The 16,798-nt window shown below is 38.3% G+C and overlaps 1 protein-coding gene across 3 annotated transcripts in view; it reads left to right on the forward strand.

The window, feature by feature from the left end:
• Positions 1 to 1,545: 1,545 nt before the first annotated feature.
• LOC109575172 (protein Aster-C) overlaps positions 1,546 to 16,798 on the forward strand; it is a 49,469-nt gene continuing 34,216 nt past the window's right edge. The window contains exons 1-2 of one of the 3 annotated variants that reach the window (XM_070788306.1): positions 1,546 to 1,727; positions 14,197 to 14,315. In XM_070788306.1, the coding sequence (XP_070644407.1) occupies positions 1,722 to 1,727; positions 14,197 to 14,315 (125 nt within the window). In that variant the 5' untranslated portion in view covers positions 1,546 to 1,721. Of the gene's footprint in view, positions 1,728 to 9,061; positions 9,390 to 14,196; positions 14,316 to 16,798 lie in introns of those variants that run through there. The other 2 variants (XM_070788314.1, XM_019983336.2) reach the window with 2 other exon arrangements.

Here is a 16,798-nt window from a genome sequence, read left to right on the forward strand (position 1 = left end):
AGAAAAAATGTACAAGTTATATATCTGAGGAGGTGTTTGTATCCAGAATACATGAAGAACTCTTACAACTCAACAGGAAAAAGACAAATAGCGAAGTGAAAAATGGGCAAAGATTTTGAGTAGTAATTTCTCCAAAGAACATGTGCAAATGACCAAGTACATGCAAAGATGCTTAGGGTCATTAGCTTTTAGAGAAACATACATCAAAACTACAATGAGATATACCACTTCACACCCACTGGGATGGCTAAAATAATAAGACGGACATTAACAAATGTTGAACATGTGGTTAAACTGGAACCCTCATACATTGCTGGTGGCATTGTAAAACTTTGAAATGTTTGAAATTGAGTTTGGCAGTTCCTCAAAATGTTGAATATAGAGCTACCATATGACCCAGCAATTCCCTTTCTGGGTTAATGCAAGAAAATTGAAAGCATATGGTTCACACAAAAACTTGCAATCAAATATTCATAGCATTATTCATAGTGGCCAAAAAATGGAAATATCATCAGATGAAAGTATGCATAAAAATATACAAAATACATATTCATACAATGGAATAGTATTTAGCAATAAAAAGGACTGAAACATTATGCCATGTGAACGAAGCCAGTCCTAAATGACCACATATTGTATGATTCTATTTTTTTGTGTGTGTGTGCAAGATGTTCATCATAGCATTGTTTATATAACAAAGAGCCAATAACAGGGTAAAGACTGAATTATTACACAATCATATGAACTAATTATTTGCAGTCTGAAATATATGCAAATGATTATGTATTTTTTACTTTTAAAAGTATTTCAGGATTTTACAGTACAGGGAAATAATAGCCATTAGCTTGTAATAACTTTAAATGGAGTATATAACCTATAACAATATTGAATCACTGTGTTGTATACCTGAAACTAATATGTAGGGTAGCCTGCAAAATTCATTTGGTTTTTTCCACGAGCTGCTGCTGCTGCTGCTAAGTCACTTGAGTTGTGTCTGACTCTGTGCGACCCCATAGATGGCAGCCCACCAGGCTCCTCTGTCCCTGGGATTCTCCAGGCAAGAACACTGGAGTGGGTTGCCATTTCCTTCTCCTGTATGATTCTATTTTAATTAAATGTCCAGAACAGGCAAATTCATAGAAGTTGAAAATAAATTTGTTGCTAGGGAGAGGAAGGAATGTGGAGTGACTGCTAATGAATTTGGATATCTTTTCAGGTTGATGAAAATATTCTAAAGTTAGTAGTGATAGTTGTACAACTCAGGATATGCTAAATATTACTAATATGTATGCTTTTAGAAAAGTGAATGTAATGGTATGTGAATTATAGCTCAGTAGAACTGTTATTTTTTATTTTTTTGACAGATATTTATTTCTCTATAGCCATTATTTTGCAATAACATTAAAAATATTTTATTTTATATTGGAGTATATTTGATTTACAATGTTGTGTTAATTTGGGGTATACTGCAAAGTGGTTTAGTTATACATATACATATATCTCAGCTTCCCTGGTGACTCAGATGGTAAAGAATCTGCCTGCAGTGTGGGAGACCTGGTTTCCATCCCTGGGTTGGGAAGATCCCCTGGAAGAGGGCATGGCAACCTGACTCCAGTATTCTGGCCTGGAGAATCCCCATTGTCAGAGGTGCCTGGCAGGCTACAGTCCATGGGGGTCGCAAAGAGGTGGACATGACTGAGTGACTCAGCACAGTGCAGCACATGGAGGTATTTGTTCTTTTTCAACTTCTTTTCCATATAGGCTATTACAGAGTATTGAGTAGAGTTCCCTGTGCTATATAGCATGTCTTTGTTGATTATCTGTTTTATACATAGCGATGTATATCTGTTAATCCCAAATTTCTATCCCCCCTGCACCACCTTTCCCCTTTGTTAAACATGTTTGTTTCCTAAATCTGTGCGTCTGTTTCTGTTTGTAAGTTCATTTGTATCATTTCTCTAGATTCCACATATAAGTAATATCATGTGATACTTGTCTTTGACTTCACTTAGTGTGATAATCTTTAGGTCCATCCATGTTGCTGCAAATGGCATTATTTCATTCTTTTTTATTCCTGAGTAACATTCCATTATATGTATGCACCACATCTTCTTTATCCATTCATGTGTTGATGGACACTTAGGTTGCTTCCATATCTTGGCTATTGTAAATAGTGCTGCAGTGAACATTGGGGTGCATGTATATTTTCAAATTATGATTTTCTCTGGATATATGCCCAGGAGTGGAATTGCTGGATCATATGGTAGCTCTATTTTTAGTTTTTTTAAGGAACCTCCATACTGTATGCTTTTAGAAAAGTGAATTTTATGATATGTAAATTATAGCTCAGTAAAGCTGTTATTTAAAAAAATATATATGGCTTGAAGGAAGAGTAGAGATTTCCAGGTTATAAGAAAGGCTCCTTCTTAGCAGGAGTTTAAACACCACTGTCAGAAACCTTACCTCCTCTCCTCCCCACCTCCCAGCTAAGCCCCTCACTAGAGTGCTCTTAGGATTGAATAGCTTCTGATTTTTCAGGCAGCTGCTGAGGTCTGGGTCTTTTAAACAGTGCTCTGCTTGAATGTTCTCTCTTTCCCTGAATGCTGGGGGACTCAAAGTGACCTGGAAGTCAGGAGATGGAGAGAGAGGAGACAAGTGGGTGGGGTGGCGGTGGGGGATTTTGTCAAGCCCAGCCCTTCCCCTCTCCTTAAGGGAAAAGACAAGATGGGCAGGGCAGCCTCAAGGTCAACCTCCTCCCACCCCCCTTAAGTCTGTATTGTCATTTGGGTGTCCAGTCTCCCCGGACCCCATGCCCATGCTTCTACCTGGGAGATGCCTAGGGGGGTTGGCCCAAGGAAGCTGGGTCCAGTGGTGCATAGCAACCACCTGGGGAGAACACCAAGTGAGTGCAGTAAGCCCTAAGCACCGGCAACTCCACTCTGCCCTTCCAGGTCCTGCTGCTGGAAGGCCCCACCTCACCTCCTGGGCTGCTCTTACTGGCAGGGGCTGAAAACTCCAGTATTGCCCTAGGGACATATTGTGATTAACCCTGCCCCCCAAATACCAAGTGTTTTCCGAGTGCATTCCCTCATTCTAACAAGGAGCCTGAGACTGCTACTGCAGTTTGTGTTTGTTATACCCTGGATCTGAGTGTCCTCTCCAAATCACTTTTGCACTTATCACATGCTAGTGAGTTGGGATGTATCCTCATGAAAACAAATACCTCCAGGGAAATGATAAAGTTCAGGCTTACAGAAGAGCTAGGAGAAACTGAGATCTGAAATTTAATGGTCAAAGGGAAAAAAAAGCTCTTTGAAGTGGGTGAAAGAGAGGGACTTGGAGAATACTTCTGAGGCCATTGTAGCCAAGTAACATTTTTCTATAGGCTGCAAGTAAAAGCTAACCCTTTTTGAAAACTTCCTGATGTCACCTGTGTTTTTGATGTGTGCATGAGGAGTATCACCATCTTTACTGTAGTTATACCTTTCAAATCTTTGCATTGCTTGGTTATCTTTAACATTGAACATGCAACTCTATTTCAAGTGGACAGTATACTCTCGTTTAAAATGATTTCTTGGGAGGCTATATACCACATGGCTTATGGGATCTTAGTTCCCTGACCAGGAATTGAACTCGTACCCTCAGCAGTGAAAGCACAGAGTGCTAACCACTAGACCACCAGGAAATATCCCTATACTCTCATTTTAATAAAGAGAATGGTTACTGTTTCTGGTCTATACTGTGACAAAAATCAGTGTTTATACTGATATGTTAAATACTATACACAACTTAATGAAAGTTGAAGGTGAGATCTCAGTTTTAAAGGTGTCCTAATTGGAATTTTAAACACTGTAGAATTCACTGAGAGAAGGAATTAGAAAACAGAATCAACAACATAGCTACTCTTCCTGTACTCTCTTAGTGATCTTTGAAGAACAGTCGTTTTTAACTTATTAATATCTATAACAATAATAGTAACTCCCGCTTAGGAAGTATTAGGTGCCAGGCTTAGGGCTAGGTGCTTGATGTAGTCTTAGTGTTGTCCATAATTTTATGAGCCATAATTATCTTCTAGTTTTTTAAAGTGATAAGCCATATTGGTTAGATTCGTTGATCTTTTGTAATCCTGTATTTAAAGAGAAGGTAAAACCCAAAATCCATTAATTATACAGCCTAACTACAAAATTCTAGAAAAAACACAAGTAATTTGAATAATAAATTTTGTGTATATTCAAACTATTTTTAGATAGTTTAAGTTCAGAATATTATAATCATATTTACTTGTAATTCAGGAATTTGAGAATGATATATGTTATTTTTGCTTACTTTTGCCTAAGAAATCCTTAAAGCATATAAATCTATATAAAAGATTACTCCGTTAGGATTGATTAAGACAACAGGATGATTTTAAATTTATCTCTGTGTGTGTATGTCATGTATGTGTGTATTTAAATTTCTCCAGTAAGATATATCTACAAGAGGGGAAAAAAGTCTGAGGAAGATATGGTGCCTTTGAGAAAGAATGTTTTTAAAAGTCCATTTTTTCCCCCATTCATACAGTTCCTCTGATGCTTTCCTTCAGAGAGGGCAGTTTATTTCAGATGTTTGGCTTAGTTTACTTACTGTAAGTCTCCAGTTTTAGGCATGTGTCTAAAGTGTCACCCTGTCATCCGTGCTGTAATTGATAGCGCTTCAGCTTAGTTCACAGCCTTTGAGTTTAGCACCTTCTTGAAGAACAGACGTTGAGTGGTTGGGATTTGTGGGGCCAGAAGACAGTGACTGCTCCCTTCTGGGATACAAACAATTCGTGTTTTCTATGTTTTTTAGAGAACCTCAGCCTTCCCCCGCCTCTAGTCCTCCACTGTTTGGTTGAGGTTAAGCTGCTCCCCCTTCCATGTTTTGTGTCAGAGCCAGACCACCAAATCTAAGATTTTATTTAGAGACATTATGGTCTGGCCCCAGCCCACCACAACATTGTTACTATTTTCATGTTTCTAGTGATATTATCATATTGTTAGATTTAGGATTACTGATACTATTAATGTAGGCAGGATGTGTACAGAAATTGAACTGTTCTTTTTGCACTGTTTTTCCTCTGAGAGACGTAACAGTGATGTCTCTTGCCAGTGCATGGGGCTGTTGGGAAGCTCAAAGAGTACATACTGAGATTGAGGTTATTGGTTATCAATAACCTCAGATATACAGATGACACCACACTTACAGCAGGAAACGAAGAACTAAAGAGCCTTGTGATGAAAGTGAAAGAGGAGAGTGAAAAAGTTGGCTTAAAACTCAACAATCAGAAAACTAAGATCATGGTATCTGGTCCCATCACTTCATGGCAAATAGATGGGGAAACAATAGAAACAGTGACAGACTTTATTTTCTTGGGCTCCAAAACCACTGCAGATGGTGACTGCAGCCATGAAATTACAAGACGCTTTCTCCTTGTAAGAAAAGCTATGACCAACCTAGATAGCATATTAAAAAGCAGAGACATTACTTTGCCAACAAAGGTCCATCTATTCAAAGCTTTGGTTTTTCCAGTAGTCATGTATAGATGTGAGAGTTGGACTATAAGGAAAGCTGAGCACTGAAGAATTGATGCTTTTGAACTGTAGTGTTGGAGAAGACTCTTGAGAGTCCCAACCAGAGATCCAACCAGTCCATCCTAAAGGAAATCAGTCCTGAATATGTTGAAGCTGAAACTCCAGTACTTTGGCCACCTGATGCAAAGAACTGACTCATTGGAAAAGACCCTGATGATGGGAAAGATTGAAGGCAGGAGGAGAAGGGGACAACAGAGGATGAGTTGGTGGGATGGCTTCACTGACTCTATGGACATGAGTTTGAGTACGCTGTGGGAGTTGGTAATGGACAGGGAAGCCTGGTGTGCTGCAGTCCATGGAGTCACAAAGAGTCGGACACGACTGAGTGACTGAACTGAACTGAACTGAGTGTTTAAATCCAGGGCCTAATAGAGCAGAAATCTGTACTCATTTTAAATTCTAAGACTTGAAGAGACAGAATGGCTTTCAGGCTTATTCCCAAAGGCCAAAAGGAGGAGGAGGCATATGTCAGAATTAGAGATGAAGTGATGAGGATAGGTTTTCAATGTATGTCGACCCACCCTCTCCCAATTTTGATACAAGTCACTCCAACTTCTATTTGGGGAATCTGTAATTGAAGGATGACAGTTGGGGGAAAAGTGGTTTAAAACAGTTGATTGAGGGCTTCCCTGAAGGTTCAGTGGTAAAGAATCCATCTGTCAATGCAGGAGACATGGTAATGCAGAGACATGGTTTGATCCCTGATCTTAGAAGATCCCACATGCCACAGAGCATCTAAGACTGCACCACAACTATTGAGCCTATTGGTCTAGACACTGGGAGCCACAACAACTGAAGCCCAGATGCTGCAACTACTGGAGCTCGCACACCCTAGAGCCTGTGCTCCACAGCAAGAGAAGCCACAGCAATTAGAAGCCTGTGGACTGCACCAAGAGTAGCCCCTGCTTGCAGCAACTAGAGAAAGCCTGAGCAGCAGTGAAGACCCAGCACAGCCAAAAAAGAAAAAATTATTTAAAAAAACAAACAGTTGATTACTTATGTTAGTATCTATAAAGGGAAAATATGTTGATCTGAAGGGGACTTGGCCAGACTTAGGCCAAGGACTTAGGACTTAGGCCAGAAAAGCAAAGTCACAGAGGTAGACTTTGACCACTGGAGGAGCGAACAGAGATGAGACAGAAGTGACTCATCAGGCTTCACCAGCATCACAGGTAGTTTTTCCCTTAAAAATCGGCTACCTTTGTTCTGACTTCATGCTTATCATGCAGATTTCTGATTACTAATCTGACTTCCAAGGTATTCAGGCACCTGGATGGTAAGGATGCATGCCTTCTGAAGTCTAGAAAAGACTGTTCCCCTTCTAAGCATTAGTGTATTTACTATGGAGCATGTGTGTGCAGCTTGTGAGTGTTGCTGGTTTGAGTCAGATGCTCTGAGTGCCTCTCTAGGAAGTCAACAGTGCTGAGGCCATTCTCCAAATAGTGGTTAACTGACTGATCAAGTTAGTGTCATCTTTGAGAAGAGTGCCATCCAGCTTCCTCTTGCAGACTCTTCAGCCTTACCAAACTTCTTATTCCTCCTTATGCCCCTCTCCAATGATTCTTCCTTTTGAAATTACTTGGAAATCTAGAAGTTTTCCAGTAGTGTTAGACATCTAATAAGAGCAGTATTCAAACCTACCAGGAAAAAAATAAATGCAAATTGCTAAGTATTTTAGTCACATAGTCTATATAGTAACCTGGCAGTGTAGAAGTATTTGTCTGTTGTTTCCTCTTTTTTACCTTTCTGGTTGGCAGAACTCCTCCATCTAGTTTCCCTTGCTCAGTGAAGTATACCTCCTCCTGACCAGTCACCCAAGCCAGAAACCTGGTGCATCCTTGTTTTCTTACCTGTTCTTTGCCAATGTGTCATGTCGGTCATCAAGACCCTCATCATTTCTAGCTTGAACCATTACAGTAGTGTCCTAAAGATCTCTTTAAACACTCGAATCTGTCCTTCAGGTTGTTACCAAAGAAGCTGTCATTTTAAAAGTATATTTTTTAAAAACACACATCTGCAGTTGTTGCTTTTCTATGTGTAAACTGGTAGGTTCCCTTTTATATTTAACACGGAATATAGGCTCTTCATACCTGACTGCTTCCCCCTCCCCTAGAGACTCTCTCCTTCTTCCTCTCTGTGTTATCCTCTCCCTGCCCTCTCCAGTTATGGTCAGCTGGCTTGCCAGATTGCTTCACTCCTCTGCACCCTTGAATTTGACATACATAAGCTTGTCTTTCTTGATATTTCAGCAGCATTTCACACCATGGTGTAGTCTCTCTATTTTGAAATACCTTTTTCCCTTGGTTTCCATGTCATTCTTTCTGAACTTTCTTCTGCCTCTCTTGAATTTCTATCCTTTTTTTCTGGGTACTCCTCTTCCACTCAGCCTTTGTATATCGGACTTTCTTCAGGTCCAGGCTTAGGTTCTGTTTTCCCTCTTAAACCTGCTGAGCTCTGCTCTGTATCCAGTCATTTGGATTTTTATACTTGGCAAAAGTATATAAAGATCATTTACAGTACAGTTAATGTATGTTTTTCTCATAGCTCTTTGGTTACCATGGTAGAGTAAAGATACTTATCTGTGGTTTAGGTCAATGAGAAGTGCCGTAATATGTCAAGAGCACTGGTTTTTGGGGAGTGGAAGCCCACCCCATAATGAGTTCTCTTCAGTTTGAGCAAATATTATCTTCCAGTGTCACTTTGGTCCCTTATTCTGCTGTTGTATAAAATGATTAGATTTTAGCAACCCTATCTCATCACCAAGAGGTTAATCCTTGCAGTTCATCAAGTAGCCTTTGACTTGTCACACTCTAGCTGGAACAGCTAGGTAGAAATTAGGGCAAGATTTGATCTTTCATTTAGATGAAAATTTTTCTTCTGGGTAATAAATAGAACTGGTAGTTGAGACTCTGCATAGTGTTTACTATAGTCAAGGTCCCTGCCAGGAAATTATTATTCTGAATAAAGTTAAAAATATTTGTAAAGGAAAGAATTATTGAGTAATCAAGATGTAAATGTCTGAGTGATGAAAAATGTACTGACTGCTTCTTGGAATTGCTCCACCCAAAAAGCTCGTTCCTGACATTCTATTTATAATACTCAAGAAACGAAATCCTTGATAGTTGTAAAGGGTTAATGCAGGAGTCTCATGGGGATGTGACTTAGCACTGAAGAAGTGGTATATGAAGAAGTGATGACATTGACAGGATTGAATAGGAGGTATCGGCATAGAGAAGAAAATTTAATCCTTAATATATCGAATATTTAACTTTAACAAAAAGATTAAGATATTATTGCAATAGGCGTTTTACATATTGGAGCATAAGCAAGGTATTTTCATTTGCATTTTATTGTTTCTAATCGATGTGTAGAACAGAAGAAATTGGGACCTGTCCCTTTAATAAAGCCCTGTTTACCTACCTTCTTCTAGTAGGCGTGGCTTGGGAACCTGTAGAGTGAGGTGTAACTTCCAATTCTGCATTCTGACCGGCAGCCTGGAAGAGTGCTGGTTCTACAAACCAGGAAATAATAATGTGCTTTAAATTATAGTAGAGCTTGTCTTTTATAAGGAAAATTCATAACAAAACTAGAAGATTAAAGCAGTGATTTTACATAGTTGTCATTAAATGTTTGAAACTCTACTGTAGAGAAACCTTGCAGTGTACTTAGAATACAAAGCTTTCAGGGCTAGAAATTGATCTGACTTTTGAGCCTTATCTGATTACTGCTTGATTCGTCTCAGCAGACTGAACGGGGAGCCTTCCTCCCCATTGTTCCCAGGTAGGTGGTCAACCTTTGTTTAAGATTTAAATTTTCTTTAAGGTTACTTAACCCAGGTTCTGCTGCTGATTATTGAAAGAATTATGAATATCAGTCTGGGTATATGTTTTAGTGTTTGAATATTCAACATGGCTGTAAATAATCATGTTGGTGACTTTGTGCCAACTTTGTAGAAAAAATCATTTTTAACAAATTAGCAAATCTATAAGTGGCAAATTAAATGAGTTCTATTTTGTTTTCTCTTAACCTTATATATTTGTATTGAATTAATAGATTAAAATATATTGAAGTTACTCTATTAACTTCCTGATAGTATCTTATAATGTATTTAAAACATTTATATATGTAGTCAAATAAAATTGTATTTTTATTGTTACTATTTTACTCATAGGTTTCATTTCTTTCACTCTTAGGATGCTGTCAGAGTGTATAGCTCATTGTTTATTTGTTTTAGTTTGTTTTGGGGATATTTTGATACCTATTATTTCCTGAAGAGTTTTTATAAAAGCTTAATCTTCCATAAGTATATTGAAATATTGCTTGTTTCTCTTTATCAAGTTAACCACGCATTTATGACATTGAAAGTGTTTCAAAGATAACATCTTTGGAATATATCAGTTATAATTATCAGAGCTAATTATCAGTATTAGCTAACTGCTATTGTTAAAAAAAAAAAAAAGCTATTCACAAATGGTTCTTCTGGAGTAAGAGTCAGACAGGTTGGGGTACCTTTAGGATCAAGCACAGTTGTTTCTTAACTTTCTCTACCACCACTACTACTACTACTACTAAATCGCTTCAGTCGTGTCCGACTCTGTGTGACCCCATGGACTGCAGCCCACCAGGCTTCTCCGTCCATGGAATTCTCCAGGCAAGAACACTGGAGTGGGTTGCCATTTCCTTCTCCAATGCATGAAAGTGGAAAGTGAAAGTGAAGTCGCTCAGTTGTGTCCGACTCTTATCGACCCCATGGACTGCAGCCTACCAGTCTCCTCCATCCATGGGATTTTCCAGGCAAGAGTACTGGAGTGGGGTGCCATTGCCTTCTCCCTCTCTACCACTAGTGATCCTTGTTATTTTTATTCTATGGACACTATGCTTCAAAAGACTTTTTATCCACCAAATAAGTTGTGTATATTAAATAATAAAATGTTAGAACCTTATTGTTTACTGTTTATTAGACGTTCATTATTTCCAATGAGAGTTTCTTATCAGCCTGAGATAACCACTCTAGGTTAATAGAATTCAGCCCCAAACAAAGTAACCTGACATTTTACCCAGCTTGAATAACTTTATTGTAGGCAACTGTTTGGATATTTTTGACTTTTTAAAATAATATCTGAAGTTTCAACAGCTACTCTTATGAAATGCTAGTCATCTGGGAACTAGCAGTCCAAAGTGCAGAAATTTTGTTCTTAATGCCTTTGAGTTTCCATGAAATGATGAAGGTCATCTAGTGTAACATAACAGATACCAAAGCTACTAGACAGAGCAGATATACAGAGAAAAAAAAAGGAAATGTTGTCGAGAATAGCTGGGAAGAATTCAAGATATCTGTATGTTTTGGCCCTGTAAAATCTCTATATTTATCCCTACTACTTCCTCACTTAAATTTCTTACTCCAAGTAGTTTGATACAGTGTTTACTGACTTCAGAACAAATATTGCCTGTGTTTTTCATGTATTTATTCTATATTGTTATGTAGACTTCCGCTTCCCAATTTTTTAATTTCTCCATTTCCTCTGTTTGTTGTATACCTTCAGTTCAGCTGAAGACCCTTCTATAATGGAAGCCTTTTCTGATCATCCTAAATCACACTAATGTTTCTTTCTTTTATACTTCTATATCATGTTGATTCCATCAGTTCTTTAGTACGTAATAATGTTATAGTTTGTCCTATTTAACTTTTACATAAAAGTTTCCCATGTTTTTTCAACTATATTATAATAAGTTGTTAGAGAACAAGTGGGATATCATTTTTATCCTTTTTAGTATCTAGTGTAGTAATATACATTTGATGTGGTTTAGTCGCTAACTTGTGTCTGACTATTTTGTGACCCCATGGACTGTAGCCCATCAGGCTCCTCTGTTCATGGAATTTTTCAGGCAAGACTACTGGAGTGGGTTGCCATTTCCTTCTCCAGAGGATCTTCCCCAACCCAGGGGTCAAACCTACATCTCCCACATTTTAGGCAGATTCTTTACCACTGAGCCACCTGGGTTGTCCTATACATTTGGTAGGTTCTAAATAAATATCTGTTGAATGAATGAGAGAAGTAAAGAATCTTGCCAGCAATTGCTTCATGTAATGCTGCCTTCCTCTACCTTGCTTAATTATGTAATTAACCATCTATAATGTTTCTAAAAATCAGACCATTGATTTTCATAATATTTTTGTTTTCCTTTGTAATACATGACTTTTTTATATTAGATTATTTAACCCTGATGGACTTAACAGAAACAGAAGATATTAAGAAGAGGTGACAAGAATAGACAGAAGAACTGTACAAAAAAGGTCTTAATGACCCAGATAACCATGATGATATCGTCACTCACTAGAATCAGGCATCCTAGAGTATGAAGTGAAGTGGGCCTTAGGAAGCATTACTAAGAACAAAGCTGGTGGAGGTGATGGAATTCCAGCTGAGCTATTTCAAATCCTAAAAGATGATGTTGTGAAAATGCTGCACTCAGTGTGCCAGCAACTTAGGAAAACTCAGCAGTGGCCGCAGGACTGGGCAAGATCAGTTTTCATTCCAATCCCAAAGAAAGGCTATGCCAAAGAATTTCAAATTACCACACAATTCTACTCATTTCACATACTAACAAGGTAATGCTCAAAATCCTTCAACCTAGGCTTCAACAATATGTGAACCGAGAACTTCCATATGTCCAAGCAGGATTTAGAAAAGGCAGAGGAACCAGAGATCAATTGCCAGCATCTGCTGGATCATAGAAAAAACAAGGGAATTCCAGAAAAGCATCTGCTTCTTTGCGCTAAAGACCGACGTGTGGATCACAACAAACTGTGGAAAATTCTTAAAGAGATCACCTTACTTGCCTCCTGAGAAACCTGTATGCAGGTCAAGAAGCAACAGTTAGAACCAGACATGGAACAATGGACTGGTTCCAAATTGGGAAAGGAGTACGTCAAGGCTGTATACTGTCACTCTCCTTATTTAACTTATATGCAGAGTATATCATGAAAAATGACAGACTGGATGAAGCACAGGCTCGAATTAAGGTTGCCAGGAGAAATGTCAATAACCTCAGATACACAGATGACACCACCCTAATGGCAGAAAGCAAAGAACTAAAGAGCCTCATGATGAAGGTGAAAGATGAGAGTGAAAAGCTGGCTTAAAACTCAACATTCAAAAAACGATCATGCCATCCAGTCTTATCACTTCATGGCAAATAGATGGGGAGACAGTAATAGACTTTATTTTCTTGGGCTCCAAAATCACTTCGAATAGTGACTGCAACCATGAAATTAAAGACATTTGCTCCTTGGAAGAAAAGCTATGATGAACCTAGATAGTGTATTAAAGGAGAGGTCACTTTAATGACAAAGGTCTGTCTAATCAAAGCTATGGTTTTTCCAGTAGTCATGTATGGATATGAGAGTTGAACCATAAAAAAGGCTGAGCACTGAAGAATTGATGCTTTTGAACTGTAGTGTTGGAGAAAACTCTTGAGAGTCCCTTGGACTGCAAGGAGATCAAACCAGTCAATCCTAAAGGAAATCAGCCCTGAATATTCTTGGAAGGACTGATAGTACCTTGAAGGTGAAACTCCAATACTTTGGCCACCTGATGAGAAGAGCCAACTTATTGGAAAAGACCCTGATGCTGGGAAAGATTCAAGGCAGGAGCAGAAGGGAATAACAGGATGAGATGTTTGGACGGCATCACCGACTCAATGGACATGAGTTTGAGCAAACTCTGGGAGATGGTAAAGGACAGGGAAGCCTGGCATGCTGCGGTACATGGGGTTGCCGAGAGTCAGACATGACTGAGCGACTGAACAACCACCAGTGATACTTACAAAGAAAGAACAAGCTGAACTTTATGAAAAATAAATAAAAATAAAGACTTCCCTGGTGGTCCAGTGATTAGACTTCACCTTCTAGTGCAGCAGGGATGGGTTTGATCCCTAGTCAGAAAGCTAAGATTCTACATGCCTCACAGTCAAAAAACCAAAGCATAAAACAGAAGCACTATTGTAACAAATTCAATAAAGACTATAAAAATGGTCAACATTAAAAAAAACCTTTAAATAAAAATAAAAAAGGAAATATTCTAAACTCCAGACTTTTGCATTTTAGGAAAATATAATTTAAAATTTATTGATATATGAGGTTTCACATATAGTTAAAATATTCAGATACATTATAAATTAAGGGGAGGGGATTCTGAATTGATTGGAATTCTGAATGGTGATCCACCACCCTGGTACACTGGTTGGATTGCAAATTTTAAATTACAGATTAGTAATTGCCAGAAACTATTAACAAATTATTTTATAAAAAGAGGATTTTAAATATCTTGCCTCCCATTCACAGTAGGTATTACAGTACACATTTAAAAATCGTCTACCTATTTCCAGTATCAACTCTGTCAGATACGTTCTGTTGACCTACTTTTTATGGATGCGGAAAACGGACATCTAGAAGGTCAAACAACTCCAAAGCCATACATTAGTAACAGCACAGCTGGTCATTTTGACGTCAGAGTTCATGTTTTGAATTACTGTGTTATAATTTGTTATGTTCCCAATGGTTAGGCTAATCTTCGTGTCATTCTAGGGCTTGACCAGACAGGAATTCTGGCAGCTGCTCCAGGAGGACTATGGCACTGAGCTAGGCTTACATGCTGAAGAGATGGAGAACTTTTCCCTGTCGATTGAGGATACTGTGCGGCCAAGGTACCACAAAATGTTTTGAAATGTCAAGATCTATCAATCTTTAGTCAAAGCAGAAGTCTTTTAGACTATTAATTCAGGTTTTCTCTTTCACCTTGGGTGAAATTTGCCTCTTGCTTCTCTGTAGTGGAATGAGTAAAAGATGAGGACAATGAATAGTTTGTTAATTGGTAAGCAAATACAGATCAGATGATGTAATTCTAAGTTTTTAACTGTCACCTAGGATTTGCATAAAGCATGGGGTTTTTATTAAGGATATGGAGAAGTACCTACTAAGTTCTTAGCTCATTTATTGTTCAGCCGCTCAGTCATGTCCAACTCTTTGTGACCCCATGGACTACAGCATGCCAGGCTTCCCTGTCCTTCACTATCTCTCGGAGTTTGCTCAAACTCATATCCATAGAGTCAGTGATGTCATCCAACCATCTCATCCTCTGTCGTCCCCTTCTCCTCCTGCCTTCAATCTTTCCCAGCATCAGGGTCTTTTCTAATGAGTTGGCTCTTTGCATCAGGTGGCCAAAGCATTGGAGCCTCAGCATCAGCATCAGTCCTTCCAATGAATATTCCAATGAATATCCAATGAATATTTCCTTTAGGATTGACTGGTTTGATCTCCTTGCTGTCCAAGGGACTCTTAAGAGTCTTCTCCAGCACCACAGTTCAAAAGCATCAGTTCTTTAGCACTTCTTTATGGTTCAACTCTCACCTCCATACATGACTACTGGAAAAACCATATATTTGACTATTTGGAATATGCTACCTAACATACATGTAACAATAAAGTAAATCAGCTGGAAGATATTTTGAGGGTACAAAGATAATATGACTTTTCTCAAGGATACCCTAGTGTCATGCTTGACTTGTAGTTGGCACTCAATAAATATTTGAATGCATTGATGAAAAGAGCTTATAGCACTATGGAAAATGCAAATACTTTTAATAGAAGGTTGAAAATGAAAAGGGCCAAAAAGAGCAATAGGTATTGTGGAAAAAATTCAGAGTAGAGAGAGACTATTTTTGACTGACGGGAATTCACTTGGAAGACTGGACATTTTTATTAACCTGTCAAATAAAAGTGCATTTTGTCCAGTGGTAATTGAGATCAAAGCAATACAAATAACTCAGGATAATACGTGAAAATTCTGCAGTAAGCATTATGCTAAGTCAAAGGAGCCAGTCACAAAAGATCATATATTATATGATTCCACCTACATGAAGTGGAGTCCAGAATCAGTAAATCCATGCAGATAGAGAGTAGGTTAGTAGTTGCCAGGAACTGGGGCAGAGGAAGAATGGAAGTGACTGCTAATGGGTATAGGATTTCCTCTGGGGTGATAAAAATGTTCTAAAATTAAAAAGTGGTGATGGTGGTAAACAACTGTATTGTACACTTTAAACTGGGTGAATTTTATAGTATATGAATTAAAACTTAATGAAAAATTTGGTAAATTATTTATTTTAAAATTCTATAACAATAAGTCTTAAGATGGAAAGCTTTTGAAGTCTCAATATGTGTACATATCCAGATAGTCTTCTAGTTGTACTGATCCTATTTATATTGTGTCAACTCAGCACTAATATTTTGCAGTCTTTTTTTTTTTTTTTAACATGGGTTACACATGTATATTGTATTAGTTTTCTGTAAAGCTAAACATTTCCATTGGACTACTCTCCTTGTAAAGTTTACTAGCCTCTCTCAGGTTCTGGAGTTGGGTAGAAAAGCACTTGACATAATGCAGAGAGCCTTGGATGGTGGTAAAGAGGATCTGGATTCTAGTCTGAACTTTACCACCACCTAGCAGCTGAGCAAACTCAGGCAAATCGCTTAGCCTTTCTGATCCTCAGTTTATTCATCTGTGAAAGGAGGCAGTTAAACTAGGTGATCTCCAAGGTCCCTGCCGACTTGAAAAGTTTCTAGTCTTTGAAGACAGAAGGAGTAAATATTTTTGATCTGCTGCTTTGTGCACGGTAACACAGTGTAACATCCAGCTTTTCTTCAGGTGACTGAGTGCTTTCTAAAAGAAGATGTGGCGGGATCCTCATTTGCTCTTCTACTCTTTTCCCGTTCTTCCAACCTCTGAGAGAAGTGTGTCTGCCTCACACCTTTCCAGACCTTTATTTCCTTTGCTCTTTCATCTTTTTTCTCTTCACTTTCAATCTTTTCTTCATTGTCCGTCCTCTTTTTTTTTATTTTTCCACAATCCACCTCCATCTTTAAAATCCTCAGCTACAGGCACTCAGCTCGTGGTTTTGTCTTTAGGAGCCGTTTTTCCTGTTCCTTCAAGGTGCTACCATTCTATTGGCCAGGAGTAGATCTAAGTATTACTTGAGTGGAATAGTATAGTATAGACTCTTCTGGCTTTTCTGTTTCTTTCTCAGGATAACTTGGCTTCAGATGTCAGGCTACTACTTTATTTTAGAAGAGCTTTACATCTAAATATAGTAATGATCAAATAGTAATACTAATCGCTCAATAAAGTTGAGCA

The sequence above is a fragment of the Bos indicus genome, chromosome 1 (genome assembly GCF_029378745.1).
Source record: "Bos indicus isolate NIAB-ARS_2022 breed Sahiwal x Tharparkar chromosome 1, NIAB-ARS_B.indTharparkar_mat_pri_1.0, whole genome shotgun sequence".
In the NCBI taxonomy this organism is placed as follows: Eukaryota; Metazoa; Chordata; class Mammalia; order Artiodactyla; family Bovidae; genus Bos; species Bos indicus.